We start from the raw sequence: 15,593 nt of genomic DNA, 5'->3' as shown, positions 1-15,593 counted from the left end.
TGCTAAAACCAAAATTAAACATAGTGTAGGTTACGAGAAAGTTAATCAAGTGATGTGATGTCATACAAATAAGGTGAGCTTTCATTGGTAGATTGAAACATTGAATAATAGACTGAACTAGCACTTTGTGCATCTGCTGCATTTCTGCAGGTTATGTATTCTAAAAAGCCTATTATACCAGAGTCATAGACCCCTGGTTCCTCCACTATGGCTATTTTCCCTCTCAGAAAAGGAGTGCCCTCTTGCGGTGAATACTGAATACTATGCAAAAATCGAGGGTTTTGGGTCGGGGCGTAAGAGTGATTTTCCGCCTGGTGAGAGTGCCATCTGACTACAAATGTGTTTCTGCGTGGACTGAAACAACACACCCGCAAGAGGCACTTTGGGCTGAAGTCGCTGACTTCCCGAAAGATCAAATTATGTGTCGACTGCATAATTGAAAGTGACTAATTCGCTTGTGTTAAGTATTGTATTCCCAATTAAACGAAAACTAGTTATGCCGACAAAAGGACTCCATGGAATCGTACAAATTTTATATAGGAGGATATGGAAGAGCCATGCAGTCTTGTAGCATTCTAAAGGTAGCCATTTACATCCGCTGGGTTTAGCCCATAACTTCGGACAGCTTCTCCTCGTAACCTAATTCCTGAGAAAAAAATTTTTTTTTTTATATATTTTTTTTTACAGTAGAGAACTAATGATCAGTGACCCCCGCCACATGAAATGGGCATATTGGGTAGTGTAGTAAGAACAGGGAACTAACCTTGATTAATTACCAAAGGAGCTGCATTCACCAACGGAAAGATTGACTAGACTACAGGTAGTAATGACGGCATTGGAGATTAAACGTTACAAAGTTGCCGTAGCGTATAGACTGAATTGATATGACAAGTTGGGATAGGCAGTGGGTGGCAATAGTGATTACCGTCTCAGTGCTGGATTTTGCGAACCATTTTGTGGAGATGGGAGCTTGACCATAGCTTTAATTACATGTAAGCAATGAGAAAATGAATAGAGAAAAAAATAAAAAATAAAAAAAATAAATAAAAAAAATAAAATAGGGTCACTGATCTGTTCAATGGCAGCGTAGACTAGCAAAAAGAAAACTGAACAAATAGACTATTTCAATAAAAATGGCAGCTTTGGCGAAACGACGTATTTCCTAATGACTGAAACCAGTATTTTCGTACAAGACTGTATTCGAAGTAAAAAAAAAAAAAGAATCACTAGACTTCAATCTACACTAATTACCTTGGCAACGTAGCGTAGAAGGATCACTGAAGCCACGCCTAAGGCAAAGCTGGCTACGTAAGGAACAAAGCCAAAACTGGGAAGTTGTCGTTTCTTAAGTAGAAAAATCAAGCGACGGATTTTTTCATCTGTATAGGGAGGATACCGATCTCTGATCAAACCAAAAATAAAAATCGTTGATTAAATCAAAGCAATTAAGAACAAAGCACACTATATACAGTCGTGAATGATAGCATCTTAAGTTGTTTTTTTTTTCACTGTTCTCGCGCTTTTGAACTTATCTTCCTCTTTTTTTAGATAGACCGATAAGGAAAATCAGTAAAAAAGCGCGGTGAAGTGAAAACACAAACAAAACAAACAAAAAACAACAAAAAAACCACAAAAAAAAAAATTAAAAAAAATCTGTGAATGATACTTTCATCCACGACTGTATATAAAAGATATATTTATCAAACATACTTTCCAAGTGCCTCTCCCATCTTATCAAAACTCCGAATCAGGCAAGATTTTTTGTGTGTGAAGGTATCGAAGCTGTATTTCCCATGGTACGCTCCGATACCGCTGGCACCAACACCCCCAAACGGCAATTCTTCCACTAAAAAATTAACAAAAATAAAAACAACAACTCTCAGTTTGGATACAAGGGTAGGCAGAAAGTTTAGCTCTGTGTGCAAACATGAAGGCAAAACGTGCACAGAACTCAAAGACAGTCGAAAGCAACCTGAAAACTGCAGCAGAGTGTCGTTGACACAAATCGAACCACAGCTAGTATTTCCCGAGATAAGATCAATTAGTTTCTTGTTTTTAGAAAAGATGTACATGCTAAGCGGCTTCTCCCTAAACCAATGTCAAAGAAGAATAAAATTATAGAAAACAAAACTAAACAAATAAGAAAAGAAATAAAAAGTATGAAAAGGCATGCAGGTGAAAAGGCATTAGTTGAATAGATTGAACTTAGGGCATCTTCGATAGATTTGCGGAAATTCCGATGAACCAAACTAGTTAGTAGCTAGGAAATTGCACAGAAGAATAGACTCATTCGGCGAGTCCAGACGTATGGAGTAAATTGGAAGTAGTAGAAGATCAACTACTGTTGAGTGCAGAGGAACACGGAAAATCATAACGAGCAATATCTCACCGGTAAATTGCATCATCGTGTCATTGACGCAAACACTACCACAAGATGTTTCCTCTAAAAAGGCTTGCTGAGTTTTCGCACTCCGCGAGAAGATATATATCGTCAAAGCTTTCTCTCTATGTAAGGACAAAGGAAATGTTGATGGTAACATAATTTCTAAAACGTTACGCTTTTCGAAAAAATGAAACCATGTCAACTGTAATATTTAGCCTAGCAAGGTTATTGTAAAATACGAATCTCCGCATAGAAAAATAAAGGATGATGTTAAAATTTGGCAAAAAGGTGCCAAAACTTTGTACCGTGCATTGATGAATTGAATCGCATCATAGGCACTTTCTACTTCTAATATGGGTAGAATCGGCCCAAATATTTCTTCTTGCATTACGGGATCGGTGGGCTTTACATCGATCAAAACAGTTGGTTCGATCCATAGGTCATCAGCGTCAACTTTGCCTCCGATTGCTATCTTACTGCCGCCTAGCATTGCCTGTAGTCGCCTAAATATAGTTTAAAAATCAATAAGATAAAAAGAGATAAAACAAAAACAAACAAAAAAATAAATTAATTTAACACAAGACCGGTTATGTACTACGCACACACGTCTACAGGCTATTTCAACAGTTAGAAGAAATGGAACTTACTGGAAATGGCGAACATTGACGATTCGACATAGGTCAGGGGAACTTTGCGGGTCCTCCCCATACCACTCGATCAAAATTTCTCGGATTTTATCAATCAAGCGATCCTATATTCCCCAAAAAGATTAAGCAATGAAGATTTTCACCTACTTTATGAAATTGCTATACCCGTGTAGATTTGTTACACAGGACGTAATCAGGCGCTATACAAGTTTGCCCACAGTTCACCATTTTGCCCCAGATGATACGGCGTGCTGCGATGGTCATGTCAACAGATTCGTCAACGTACACAGGGCTATATCAGTTTCAAGTAAAGTTGAAATTTCTTAATTATTTCAGCTTTAGAATGGGGAAATTTTATGTACCTCTTGCCCCCGAGTTCCAAGGTAACTGGTGTTAGGTGTTTGTTGGCGGCTTCACGGACAAGTTTGCCAATGTTGGTTGATCCCGTGAAGAAAATGTAATCAAACTTCTGCTTCAGCAGTTCTTGGACGGTAGAAGGCCCTCCAGTTACGACTTGGAAACATTCCTACCAGAATATACTTTAACTAAAAGAGGGCCAATAAAGATAGTCCTTCGAGCTAGCTACTAACTGAATCCAAATAACGCGGAATTAACTCTTCAAGCAATTTGGACGAGGCAGGAGCAATTTCTGAAGGTTTAATAATGACACAATTTCCAGCAGCAATTGCTCCCGAAACAGGAATCAGCGAAAGCTGAACAGGATAATTCCAAGATCCGATAACTAAAACAACTCCGTATGGATCTTGGAGTATAACAGGAGTGTCCATCATGGTAACAAGAGTTTTAGGGACCTTGAATTAAAACGGAAAAATAAAAGAGCAGAACATAAAAGGCAGAAAAGCAGCAATTCCTTATGAAATCAAACTAACCCTCTGAGGTTTCGACCATTCCTTGCAGTTTTGAATCATGGTTCGAACATCAGACTTGAGAACTTCTATTTCCATCAGTTTCGCTTCAGGTTTCGGTTTGCGAAGATCTTTATACAGGGCGTTCATCAAATCCGCTTCATTCTCTTCGTACATGCGAAGAAGGTTCTCCAATTGTCGAACTCGAAAACTTACATCGCGGGTTTTTCCCGATGCGAAGGCGGCTCGAGCTTTCTGCATCACCTAGAAAATGTAAAACAGATGGCTAAAAAATCAAATATTCTTAAGTGAGTCTAGGTGGAAAGGTGAAGATTACGTCCATCATACGTGAAAGCATATCATGTTTCTTTTATAGCAAAATGCTTATCCAGGATTTTTCATCGACGAAAATTTTGAGCACATTGAACATCTTTGTCAATCTACATCTACATCTGTCACTTTCAATTCGAAACGAAAGGCAACGACAATAAAAACACCATGCAACAGAAAAAAAAAATAAGAGAAATAAAGATACAGCAGCGTTTGAACTACGAACAACAAAAACGTGATAAATCCATTACAGTTTTCAGAAAAAATCGAATGGAAAAATGAAATTAAGATATTTCCAAAACTAGTTGTCGAACGAATGGAGAAGGGAATGACGTTCAAACAACGCAACAACTTGACAGACCTATTTCTTTTGGCTCCAATACGTTTCGTTTTGCTACAGGGGAATTCACGCAGTAGTACAGAACTGCGAGCAAACTTACCACTCCGAGATCCCTGGTGTTTTCAATAGCCATAATAGATCAGCTTTCAACAATATGAAAAACAAAACAAACTTGGTTATGCGTATTCTAAACCAATGCAACAATCAAGGATTAATCGAATGCTCAGTTCCCTACACAGTTCTACAACTGAGCTGGTGAAGATATGCACTGTGGACTTGTAGACCCGACACGGATACAGCGATTGCATGAGCAGGCACTTGATATACCTCCCTTCTATCTCGTCGTGCTGGCCAAGGACAAAGCCTTGAGGGCCTTTCTCAAACTGAGACAAAGTTTCAGCGAAAAAAAAAAAAAAATAAAACGAACAGAGCTCAGCTCGAAAAGAAAAACAAATGGAAGAGAAAAAAAAAACAAGTTTGTGAATTGCATAACTATCATCTTTCGCTTAATTTGGTAAGTTGTTGAAAATTTCTTGCGATATTCTTTAAGAGAACCGTCAGGTAGTAGAAAAATTTCATGATAGTGCTTCAAACATGGGTTAAAAGATTATTTCCACATGACAGTCCCTATCTCTCTACAACCAGTTACGGAGCGATACAATAAAAATACATTGCCTGGTTACTCCAAGGGCAAAGCGTCGTGGTTACAGCCTTACAGGTTCGTGTTCTTATTTTAAGGTTTCACCAAAATAATAATTATTTTAAATTCATCAACTTAATGAATTAGGTTCTATGCCACCTGTAGTGATGTTTTCCTGTTTCAACGGTTGCTTCAATTCCTTAACACTGAGCTATCTGTGCCCATCACAGAAATCCAATTACAAAACAGAACAAATGTAGGTATACAACTACAAATTTCAACTTATGTAATAACCATGTCAGCTTCATGCTAACCAGTTTTAACATAAAGAACATTTCTTTGACCATGAGATGTTAAAGGACAACAGGTTGTTGAATCTTATGAAAAGGCAGTCTATGAAGCCAGTGACACCCAAATAATAAATGTATGGAGTTCACAATGTAAAGTAACAGTATAAATAGGCTAGCCCATAGAGCCCAAACAGAAGGACTATTCCGAGAAAATTAAGCTTCAATCTGACAAAATTTTCGTTTTTCATGTTCTATTTTCATGTATTTGATTTAAAGCGCTTAAATGTATAAATGATTCAAAAACTTACATTATCAGTATCACAAGTTGCCATGGTTGGAGTGACAATGATGACTGTCAGAATGAGTCCTCAGTTTGGATCAATAAAAAATGCCTATTCCAAGCAACCTAGGTCGTCTCAAGTGCTAACTGAATATCAAGCTTGGATCAGCAGAAAATTAACTGATCAAAACTGACATTTCGTTGTAACTGTAGCAGACGAACGACGACTTACACACACCATAGCCCACTGAATGTAATAGTTCAAGCCTGAAGTCTAGAACTGTAAAAGTGACTCACTCCTCCGGCGATGGGAGGAGCTTATTCTCGAATGGACACTAGCACCACCACCAAAGATTCTTGGAACTTCATTGAACAATCGTTAACAAAACAAAAAACAAACAAAACAGTTAGTTGTCGTTTTAGCGTTTTGATGTTAGAGTTCTTTTTACTTTTTGAAAGTGTTGAAATTGAAGACAAAAGTTACGGGTTTGGAATATTTTTCATTGCAAGTCTTCTCCTGTTTAATTGAATAACAAGGATGTAAGTAAACAAAAATTATTAAGCATCAATTTTATCTTGTGTTTATTATTGCTAAACGTCAAGTTACGAAAAGGCCCTGTATTATCAAGAATAAAAAATTTTCAATCCAAAAAGACTAATTATTATTCTTATTAGTAGTAGAGTTATCTTATTAGTTATATTATATATTTCAGGTATAGCATAGCTGAGTGGTTAACGCGTCTGACAAGTGCATTAAATGAGAATAGGTATTAGGACTATTAGGTTCAGACCCTATCTGATTCTTGCCTTTTTTTTTCAGTGTTAGCACCATTTTATACAATATTTACATTAAATAAACGAAAATTTCAAAAAATAATTACATTGCATTTTTATTCATACAACAAAGAAAAAATTTGAAAATTAACGTAAAACACAATTGTTATATATATAGCGAAGTATTTGTAAAAACGGCATGTTTATATTTTGAAAAATGTTGTTCTTCGACACCAGTAGAACGCGCTGAAGTCCATTCCAAGTTGGAAAAAAGGAGGTAGGGAGTGCGTCAAAACGATTGAACGGGCAAGATAGGGAAGCTCCAGGCTTTAGCTATTACATCCAGTGGGCTATGCACACACAGACTCACAGCACAGCACAGACCAAGGCCTACTTAATGCTTAAGGCCTGTAAACTCGTATACCTCCTATGGCAGTGACGCGTTACCTGGCAACAACTAATCAGAGGAAAAACAAGGGTTACGACGACACCATCTGGCGATCGCTACTGCTACTGCTTCGAAAGCCTAAATACAAGATTAAGCAAAAACAGGGTTTCCTTGTATTTTTTAATTAAGAGTATCTTAGAATCCTTAACTTTTAGATAAAGAGTTCCAGTAAGTGTAGAAAATCACCTCTTTGAAAAAGATTTGTGTCCACTAAGTAATATTTTCATCATTACATTTCACCATTTCGTGGGAAGGTGGATAAGGACTCCGTCTAAAGATTTATGGATATGAGTATGTCGATTCAAGTCTATATTATGTCATGTTATCAATGTGAGTAAAATTTTATAAATTTTTAATTTTATCTCTAAGTGGAAATGTTTAATCCGTTTATAGATTTTTTTCCTAAGTGATTAATTCAATTAACTACAAGAACAAGAAGAAAATTTTTCATTAACATGATAATAAAACTTATATTTTTTTAACATACTACTTTTTTCTTTTTAACAACTCAATTGACATATTGCTGTCAAACTAGCACACTTTTCATTTCAAAAATTTGATTTCCTTTTGTTTTATCTTTATTCATGTGTTTATGTAACTATAACAAGTGTTAAAGTTTTTTGGGGGTATTTTTCAACGAGGCTATAATTGCGAACGCCAGATGGTGTCGTCGTAATCCTTGTTTTTTTTTCTGATTGGCTCTTACTAGGGAACGCCTACCCGCCATAGGAGGTATTTGAGTTTACAGGCCTTAAGCATTAAGTAGGCCTTGCTGGTGGTGATATGCGATGGATGTTGTTTTGTGACTTGTGTTCTAAGCTGTGAAGAAAATGATCGAAGTTAGTGCTCATCTTATCGGAGGTCCAGTTTACTTTGCTGGAGATAGAATTTCTTGCCGGGTAACGTTTAGCAATGTTCGTCAAACGGCAGGTTGTCCCCAGAATTATATTGCTACCAAGTAAGACGTACAGTGTAAAGAAAATAGAACGCAAATGTTTTTCATTTTCATTACTTTCTCTCCTCTTAAGAAAATCGGAGGAGGTACTAGGTTGGGCAAGTGCGCAAGTAGTATGCGTTTGTACTATTAATCCACAAAAGGTTTTGGTTATGGATTCTATTTCCAACTGTAACACTTCTATGACAATCAATAGCACATCACTGTCTCCTAAAGCTGGCGAGAGAGGTTTAGTTATCTTTTCTACCAAACCTAAAATCCTGGTTTGTGATTTAACACTACCTGATGAAAGCAATACCGACTGTATTACAAATATTTATATTTTTTTAGATTCACAAAAAAATTTAACTTAATTTTTTTACATGAGACAGATCTATACCAAGAAACATTACCTAGCAGTCTACCCCCATCATTTCGTGGCCAAGCCATCAAGTATTCATATAAACTCAAGATTGGTTTGCAGAGAGTAGGAGCACCAGTAAAACTACTTAACATACCCTTTAGATTGATGACATGGCAATGTACAATCACAGCTAGTTTTATTAACTTTCCACTTATTATTAAAATTATTCATTTTTCAGTGTGTGGGTTACCTAACTGCCAGGATGAACAAGGAATTGTTGTTTCAAATCCATTTTTGAAAACCAGTCAATGTGTGAACCCAGAATTTGATGACCCATTGGAAACCATGCAGGCAAGTAACATAAAGCTTCAAATTTTACAGATGATGACCTAATTCTGAATTACCTATATTAAACCTTAAATTGGTATGCCAGTTATTGACCTCCAGAAGAAGTCCTAGTGTTTACAAGGTCACTAATGGGAAGGGAAAAGTTGTAAATTTGTGCTTGTTTAAATCCGGATATAGACTAGGAGAAGACATTGTAGGAACATTAGACTTTTCTGCTTCTAATGTCTCATGTATTCAGGTATTATTAACTTATTACCTTGCTGTAAATCACTTAGGTGTAGATGTAAGAATTTTCTTTGTTAATCATGTTGGTTAGTATTCAGTCAGTTTACAAAGCCAAGAAGTGGTACCTGAAGAAAAGCGCAGAAGAATTGGACCTTATTCTAAATTTGCCGATGAAATTGTGACGTCTTATTCTAAGCATCATGAATTTTGGTATCTGAAAACCTATTATTCGCCTTCTTCTGATTTAAAACTAAGTTTTAAATTTAGCATAGGTTTTCTTCAAACCCATCTTTCGCTTCCTGTACCATTGCACGTTACACCATCTTTTGACACAGATATGGTGGCTTTAAAGTGGAGACTGCACTTTGAGTTCGTAACCGCCGTGACACCTTTACGTTGGAGTGGAGAAAACAATTGGGAGGCCCCTACATCGTTGGATATAGAAACAATGGTATGGGATTTACCTATTGTGATATATCCAACGACGCCTGCACACGTTTCAAAGGCATTATATGGTACGTGTGATGCAACAGTTGTATTGTAGAACGTATGTACAATATCAGTTTATTCACCAAAGACATACATTTGCATTACTTCTTTCCTACTTTTCCTTACATTGAAATGGTTTTGAAAATTCAAATTTGTACAATACAAGAAAACAATATTCTCAACTTTCATCCTACAGGATTTAGAGCTTTTCTCAGTGTCAAATAACCAGAAACAATATCACTTGGGAGAGTTTGAATTGTTTGATACTCTTCAGCTTCAGCATATCTCAAATGAGTGTGGGGATCTGTGTAGTTTCCCTGCCATGTTGCACACAAGATTATGTTTACCACAAAAATTTTCATACTTGCATTAATATTACCAATAATCCAGACAAATCTGAATACTTCTTTGCAGGTTTAAAAGATGGTGGTGCATCAATACTACTATCTATGTTTAAAAAAAATATATATGTATATATTTTTTCAAATAGAGAATTAATAAACAATTTCAATAACAAAAAATATTATATATACTCACAAAAAACTGCATCTGATGCACATTCCATTGACCTTTCTTGGGACAGTATTTGCTTTAGCCCCTTCCAGATTTTCCTTTTAGTTGTTTTCTTTGCCTTGTCAAACAGAAAAAATGTTGTTATCAAACAAATATTAAATGAAAACAATTATTGATCACAACATATTTCTACGAAAGCAAAATTTAAAAAATAAATGCTTAAAAACTTGTTTTCCTTACCTCATAACAGGTGTTCTTAAATGGCACATTTTTCATTTCATCAAGATAAGCTTCATCCAATGTACCATCAACACAGGTTAACAACGGACTAGCAGCTTCTGTCTTTTTCGAAAGAAAAGTTTCCGTGCGAACTGTAGTGGTACTGCTAACTTCGTTTTTCTTGCTGATGATCTATATTTAAAAAATAATAAATGGTAAGCAAACCTTAGAAGCCGTAAGCTACTGAAAAGAAGGGTCAAAGTAGCAAATGCATATAACAACATACACTTGTTTTCTTTTTTTTTGCCATCATAGAAGACTTTTGGCATGCAATAAACTTTACACAACGCTTTCCAGGGGCGCGTCAAGTGGCAAATCATCTTGGATGCCATCTTGGATAGATATTTCTCACAATTTGGTGCAACCTCAAACAAAAAAGCATTGGCAATTTTAGTATTTTTGGTGGGAAACGAAAGAAAGTGAAAAATTTTTCAACTTGGTCTCCGCGAGACGGTCTCGAAGGGTCGAGACTAGGGCTCGGCCCCGGTTCTCGAAAACCCGGTTTACCCGCGGTTCGTCGCCAAAAAAAGTCGCCCATGAGCGATCCGGGTAGTCTATTTTCCAAAGTGGGTAGGCTGGGCGGATTTGATGGGCAAACCGGGTATACCCACCGCCATCTTGGAAAATGGCGGCTTGCAAAGCCCCAAGTTAAATTAAAAGGGAGGGTAGCAAAACAAAATTTTTTGTGGCGGCAAATTCAAAGGGCGTCACTTGATTTCAGGGAAAAACTCGGGTAATCGGGTAGGAAATCGGGGATTACTGGGTTTTGAACCCGGGTAATGGAAACGGTTTTCGAAATTGTGTTACCCACATGGTACCCGGGTAGGTAGTGGGCACAAAGTTTTAGGAACCGTTACCCACCGGATCCAATGTTTTTGCCGAGAAGACCTACCCATTCGCCCAAATACCTACCCATTGGACACGGGGCCGAGCCCTAGTCGAAACCGTCACCGCTACATCCCAGAGGGACTATCCCGGCCCTCTGATTGGCTCTCTCCCTCTCCTCACCCTATAGCCCCTCCAGGTATGGCGACAGTAGAACTCAAAGGGCGCATTTTTTAACACCTCCCTCGCGCTCCTGGCGGATTACTACCGAATCAAAATCAAAATCACAAGAAATATGACTTGGATCGCTGTGACGACTTAGCGTCCATCTTTCACAAATAAATAACAAACATGATGATCGAGCTATTAGGACAGAACATATCGACTGTTTAATCGCAATGATAAATATGGGCCGTTAGACTATATGAGAGGGCCTACAGCATGTCCCTCGGTCTAAAGTGAAGGCCAAGAAATCGTAGCTTCGGTAGTAATCCGCCAGGAGCGCGAGGGAGGTGTTAAAAAAATGGCTGCTAGGCTGGGTGGGAAACTGGCCAAATGAGCCCTTTACTAGATTGCGAATAACTCGGCCAATCAAATCCGGAAAAAGATTTTCTTTCGGCTTTGCATTGAGGGATGGCCAAGCAAACTTTTGGTACAATTAATTTTTTTTTAAACGCTTCTCTTTTTCCCAAAAAGCGATACCAAAGACCCCCCCAAATTTCAAAAATTTGAAAAAACCCTAACTTTAACATGAAATATCTCCCGAACGGCAGGGAATTTAGAATTATGAAAAGACAGGCAAATCCGGAGTAAAAAAATGGATAGGCCTGTATTTTTTTTAGAATTTTACATCCCATAGCGGAATAAGAAAAAAAACGGGGTCCATGAATTTGGTGCACTTGAGTGGTGGATTGCTTGTTAAAAAAATTTTTGGTAAATCCGACAGTAGAACTCCATGAACAATAGAACTCCAAAGACATCAGAACCCACCTTTTAAAAATATAAAAAAAAATTGTAGATAAATCCGACAGTAGAACTCCATGTACGATAGAACTCCAAAGACATTAGAACCCCACAAAAAAAAAATTAAAAAGGTATGGCGACAGTAGAACTCCAAGACAGTAGAACTCCAAAAACAGTAGAACTCCAAGACATTAGATCCCTACTTTTAAAAATATTTTTAAAAATTGTTGGTAAATCCGACAGTAGAACTCCATGTACAATAGAACTCCAAAGACATTAGAACCCCACTTTTAAAAATATATTTAAAAATTGTTGATAAGTCCGACAGTTTGAAAATAGTCAATTAGCTTAGGCCACGTCACTGCCGGAACAATTGGAAAGGCATCACGATATTTTTTCCAAAGATTTTCGTCATCCAGTTTGGATCATCAATTTTCAACGACGAAAAAAGCTCTAACAACCGATTCTTTGCTATCGGTTCAAGATTTTTTGAAAATATTGAAAGTTCAGGCATTGTAAACTACACCCATTACAAAAATTGTTCACTTTCATTCGTTTCCCACCAAAAACACTAAAATTGCCAATGCTTTTTTGTTTGAGGTTGCACCAAACTGGGAGAAATACCTATCCAAGATGGCAACCTCGAACCACTCTATATACCTGATCTCAGCAGCCTCCTGCCGGTAATCAGCTTGTACTAAACTTTGTACAGGACCTTATGGAAAATCAGGATTCGTCTGATTTGCCACTTGACGCGCCCCAGGCTTTTTTTTTGTTTGGGCACCGACAAGGCCTATTTAATGGTTAAGTCCTGTAAACTTAAGGCGCGTTTTGGCGTCTACCTGGTTGATCAGGAATGAGGTTGAGTTGCGATCAACCGCATTTTTGTGTCAACCTGCTTGAACTGAACCAATGTTTTGGCGACAACTGATATTTCCCCCCTTGGTTGAGGTTCAACTTCAACCGCCAGTCTATATGGCCGAGTTCTACCATGGTCCTAGAGCATGGTAGAACCAGAACCGAAGGAGACGACCTAACCCTTTTTTCTTTGCCAAATACAATTGTTATATGGCAACAAAGCATTCACGAATAATTAAAAAAAACTAGCAGACGTTATTATTATTATTTTTTTTTCATTTTCCCTTGTCCACATTTTTTCTTGAAGACTGGCGGAAAAAAATAGAAGGGGTAAAATTAGGCACAAGAAAATAAAAGAAGTAACAAAACTTTCGAACCTAATGCAGTAATCAGTCGGGCACACTGAATCGACAGCGTATAAATTATAAAATTAATAAATATTGACAGCACATAGCAGACAACCTAAGATAGAGAGAAGGGGAGAGGGGACACCGCTGCCACATTTTATGAAAATTGTGGTTTTCGCCGAATAATGAAGTGGTGGGCGTGACTTCGGCTCAACTTTCATTTTGGTGTCAACTGAAATGTAAACTTGGTTAGTCCGACTTCGACCAACCGAGTTGATCTAAAATCCATTTTGGTGTCAACCTTATGGTTGAGTTCAACTCAACCAGGTAGACGCCAAAACGCGCCTTTAAATACCTCCTATGGCGTGTAGGCGTTCCCTAGTAAGAGCCAATCAGACAAAAAAAACCAGGGTTACGACGACACCATCTGGCGCTCGCAATTATAGCCTCGTTGAAAAACGCCTCCAAAAATCTTTAGCTCTTGTTATAGCACAGACTAAGAAGTAAAGACCGCTATCATCGGCATAAGGCTGAGAGAAATGCAGTTCACGATGGCTGGTCTTACCGCTAGGGGCATGGCGAGCGAATTCCGATCTTTTTAAAACTTTTTCTCATCTTAGTACCACAGACAACGAAGTGAAAGACTGCGATCAGCCCCATAAGACTGAGAGGATGCTCCTGGGCGATGCTCGTAACTGCCACCAGGTTCGCGTCGTGTGTTTTTGACTAGTTTTTTAATGAATTTTTTTATTTCCCTACTGATCAGATTCTTCACACACCCGGGGTTTGTGAGGAAAATATTGCATCAAATTTTTAAATTTTTATTTCTTAATTACGTGTAACCCTTCTTTGTACACCTTGAATTATTTTAAAATTTTTGTACAACTTATATGTTACTAATTAAATTCATGTTCAATACACCTTTTCTCAAATTTGCTCTCCCATTTATTATGAATCGTGAACCGCTTTACTCATACGTCAATACCGAATAAAGCCTAAATTGGGCGCAAAGTTCAAGAGTTTCAATCACAGAAAGCGAAGTGGTTTCAATAGTTTGATTATTTACGTAATTACTAGTTTATTACTTATGAATAATTAATAATCAAACTATTTAAACCACTTCGTTGTCTGTGATTTTTGTTTGTGATTTGTTGCAACGTTGTAGAAAAAGAAAACGAAATAAACAAATAAATTTCAGGTGAATTTGAGATGAATTGTGTTTCATCTCAAGGTAGTTCAGCAAAATCCATTTTTAATGGATATATAGAAATAGATAGATTTTAAAGAGGGCTATCGATATCTGTAAAATTTATTTAATTTGGACTTATAGTTTTTCCGCAAAAAATTATTTAAGTTTTACAAAAATCAGGGAGGTGGGGGTTACCCGATACCTGTGAAACCACACCGACATTAACAAAAAATTGTAAACCGGTTTACTACCTTAGTAAAAATTTTTAATGTAGTAATTTTTAACAAATGGATAGATCTTATCAAGAGCTATATCCATTCATGCAATTTTTTTCAAATTTAGAGCTTATAGTTTAACGATTACAATTCATTTAGATTCAGGATCCGTCAAACCACACCGACAAAAATATCCAATCGGTTTACTACTCGGTTAGGTATTTGTTAAGCAAAAATTTAACGGAAGTGGATAGCCCCCATCATCGGCTATCCATTTCTGTAAAATTTGTTTATTTAGACCTAATATTTTTACCTATGAAGCTATTTTAATTTTGTGTACTGGGATAGAGGGATTACCCGAGACACGTTAAAATCGCACCGTCCTGCATAACTGAAAAATAGCTGATGGGTCATTACTCGGGTAGGTGCTTTTCAAGCGGTTTTCTTTCGTTCAAAATACCCCCTTTAAAAGATATGGCCCAGCCTTAACTTAAAAAAGGGTGGGCAAGTGAAGGAAAATAAATAAAACTATAATTTTTTGAACAAAATAAGTCAAATAGGGTACACAGTAATGATATCGGGTTTTGGAACCGGTTCCACTACCCGAATGCCCTTGAGTGGAAGATCACAATTATTACAGTAATTTTAATGAAATTATACCGTTGCTTAATTGAGTAATATTGTAATAAATAAAAAAAATCATAAAGTTATAAGGCATTGTATTACGGAAAGGAAACAGAGAGAAAATTTAACAATAAACATAAATAATAACAAACACAAAACAAAAAATAACGGATCGGGGGTTTTGTGTTTTTGCCTGACATTGTTCAGGTCCCTGAACGAGATGGGGTTGCAACTGATTGCATAAGGCAAGTGGCGCTAGTATAGCGAATTCAACTGCCTATCTCTTGCTGCAAATTGAGGCCAGGGACCTGAACCCTACCAGGAGTTGTCATCATGTTTTGCCTGACAGCGTTCAGGTCCCTGAACGAGATGGAGTTGCGTATAGAGTAGTAAAACATCCTAGGTTGCACGTTCTCCACAAA

At 37.3% G+C, this 15,593-nt stretch overlaps 3 protein-coding genes and 1 long non-coding RNA gene across 12 annotated transcripts; 2 read left to right on the top strand and 2 right to left on the bottom strand.

The window, feature by feature from the left end:
• Positions 1–455: 455 nt before the first annotated feature.
• Positions 456–6,010, bottom strand: LOC116915385 (aldehyde dehydrogenase family 3 member B1). 8 transcript variants are annotated; one of them, XR_006643822.1, is made up of 13 exons: positions 4,802–4,836; positions 4,667–4,679; positions 3,921–4,160; positions 3,621–3,842; positions 3,393–3,556; positions 3,196–3,322; positions 3,031–3,134; positions 2,689–2,886; positions 2,390–2,505; positions 1,711–1,846; positions 1,252–1,402; positions 764–980; positions 456–646 (listed from the first exon to the last, which is right to left on the bottom strand). XR_006643822.1 is itself a non-coding variant. In XM_032920499.2 (11 exons), the coding sequence occupies exons 1-11, from the start codon at positions 4,697–4,699 to the stop codon at positions 605–607; spliced, it is 1,533 nt and encodes a 510-aa protein (XP_032776390.2). In that variant the 5' UTR covers positions 4,700–4,806; the 3' UTR covers positions 456–604. The 8 variants fall into 8 exon arrangements, 2 of the variants coding, with proteins under 2 accessions (XP_032776390.2, XP_032776389.2); XR_006643819.1 differs by lacking the exons at positions 4,667–4,679; positions 4,802–4,836 and adding an exon at positions 5,805–6,010; XR_004390040.2 differs by having other exon boundaries at positions 4,667–4,806.
• On the top strand, positions 4,990–5,803 carry LOC116915559. Its single transcript, XR_004390107.2, has 3 exons — positions 4,990–5,127; positions 5,191–5,284; positions 5,354–5,803. It is a non-coding gene; the product is annotated as an uncharacterized LOC116915559 (long non-coding RNA).
• Positions 6,011–7,756: 1,746 nt separating the features above from the next.
• On the top strand, positions 7,757–9,540 carry LOC116915420 (RAB6A-GEF complex partner protein 2). 2 transcript variants are annotated; one of them, XM_045170172.1, is made up of 7 exons: positions 7,757–7,956; positions 8,027–8,256; positions 8,325–8,474; positions 8,535–8,647; positions 8,730–8,882; positions 8,961–9,079; positions 9,142–9,275. In XM_045170172.1, the coding sequence occupies exons 1-7, from the start codon at positions 7,829–7,831 to the stop codon at positions 9,197–9,199; spliced, it is 951 nt and encodes a 316-aa protein (XP_045026107.1). In that variant the 5' UTR covers positions 7,757–7,828; the 3' UTR covers positions 9,200–9,275. The 2 variants fall into 2 exon arrangements, with proteins under 2 accessions (XP_045026107.1, XP_032776441.2); XM_032920550.2 differs by having other exon boundaries at positions 7,758–7,956; positions 9,137–9,540.
• On the bottom strand, positions 9,418–10,527 carry LOC116915460 (INO80 complex subunit C). The gene is made up of 5 exons (XM_032920612.2): positions 10,377–10,527; positions 10,112–10,282; positions 9,896–9,989; positions 9,738–9,805; positions 9,418–9,675 (listed from the first exon to the last, which is right to left on the bottom strand). The coding sequence occupies exons 1-5, from the start codon at positions 10,401–10,403 to the stop codon at positions 9,544–9,546; spliced, it is 492 nt and encodes a 163-aa protein (XP_032776503.2). The 5' UTR covers positions 10,404–10,527; the 3' UTR covers positions 9,418–9,543.
• Positions 10,528–15,593: the final 5,066 nt, after the last annotated feature.

This window comes from Daphnia magna, linkage group LG2 (assembly GCF_020631705.1).
Source record: "Daphnia magna isolate NIES linkage group LG2, ASM2063170v1.1, whole genome shotgun sequence".
Classification (NCBI taxonomy): domain Eukaryota; kingdom Metazoa; phylum Arthropoda; class Branchiopoda; order Diplostraca; family Daphniidae; genus Daphnia; species Daphnia magna.
This window is presented reverse-complemented; position numbering and strand designations above follow the sequence as displayed.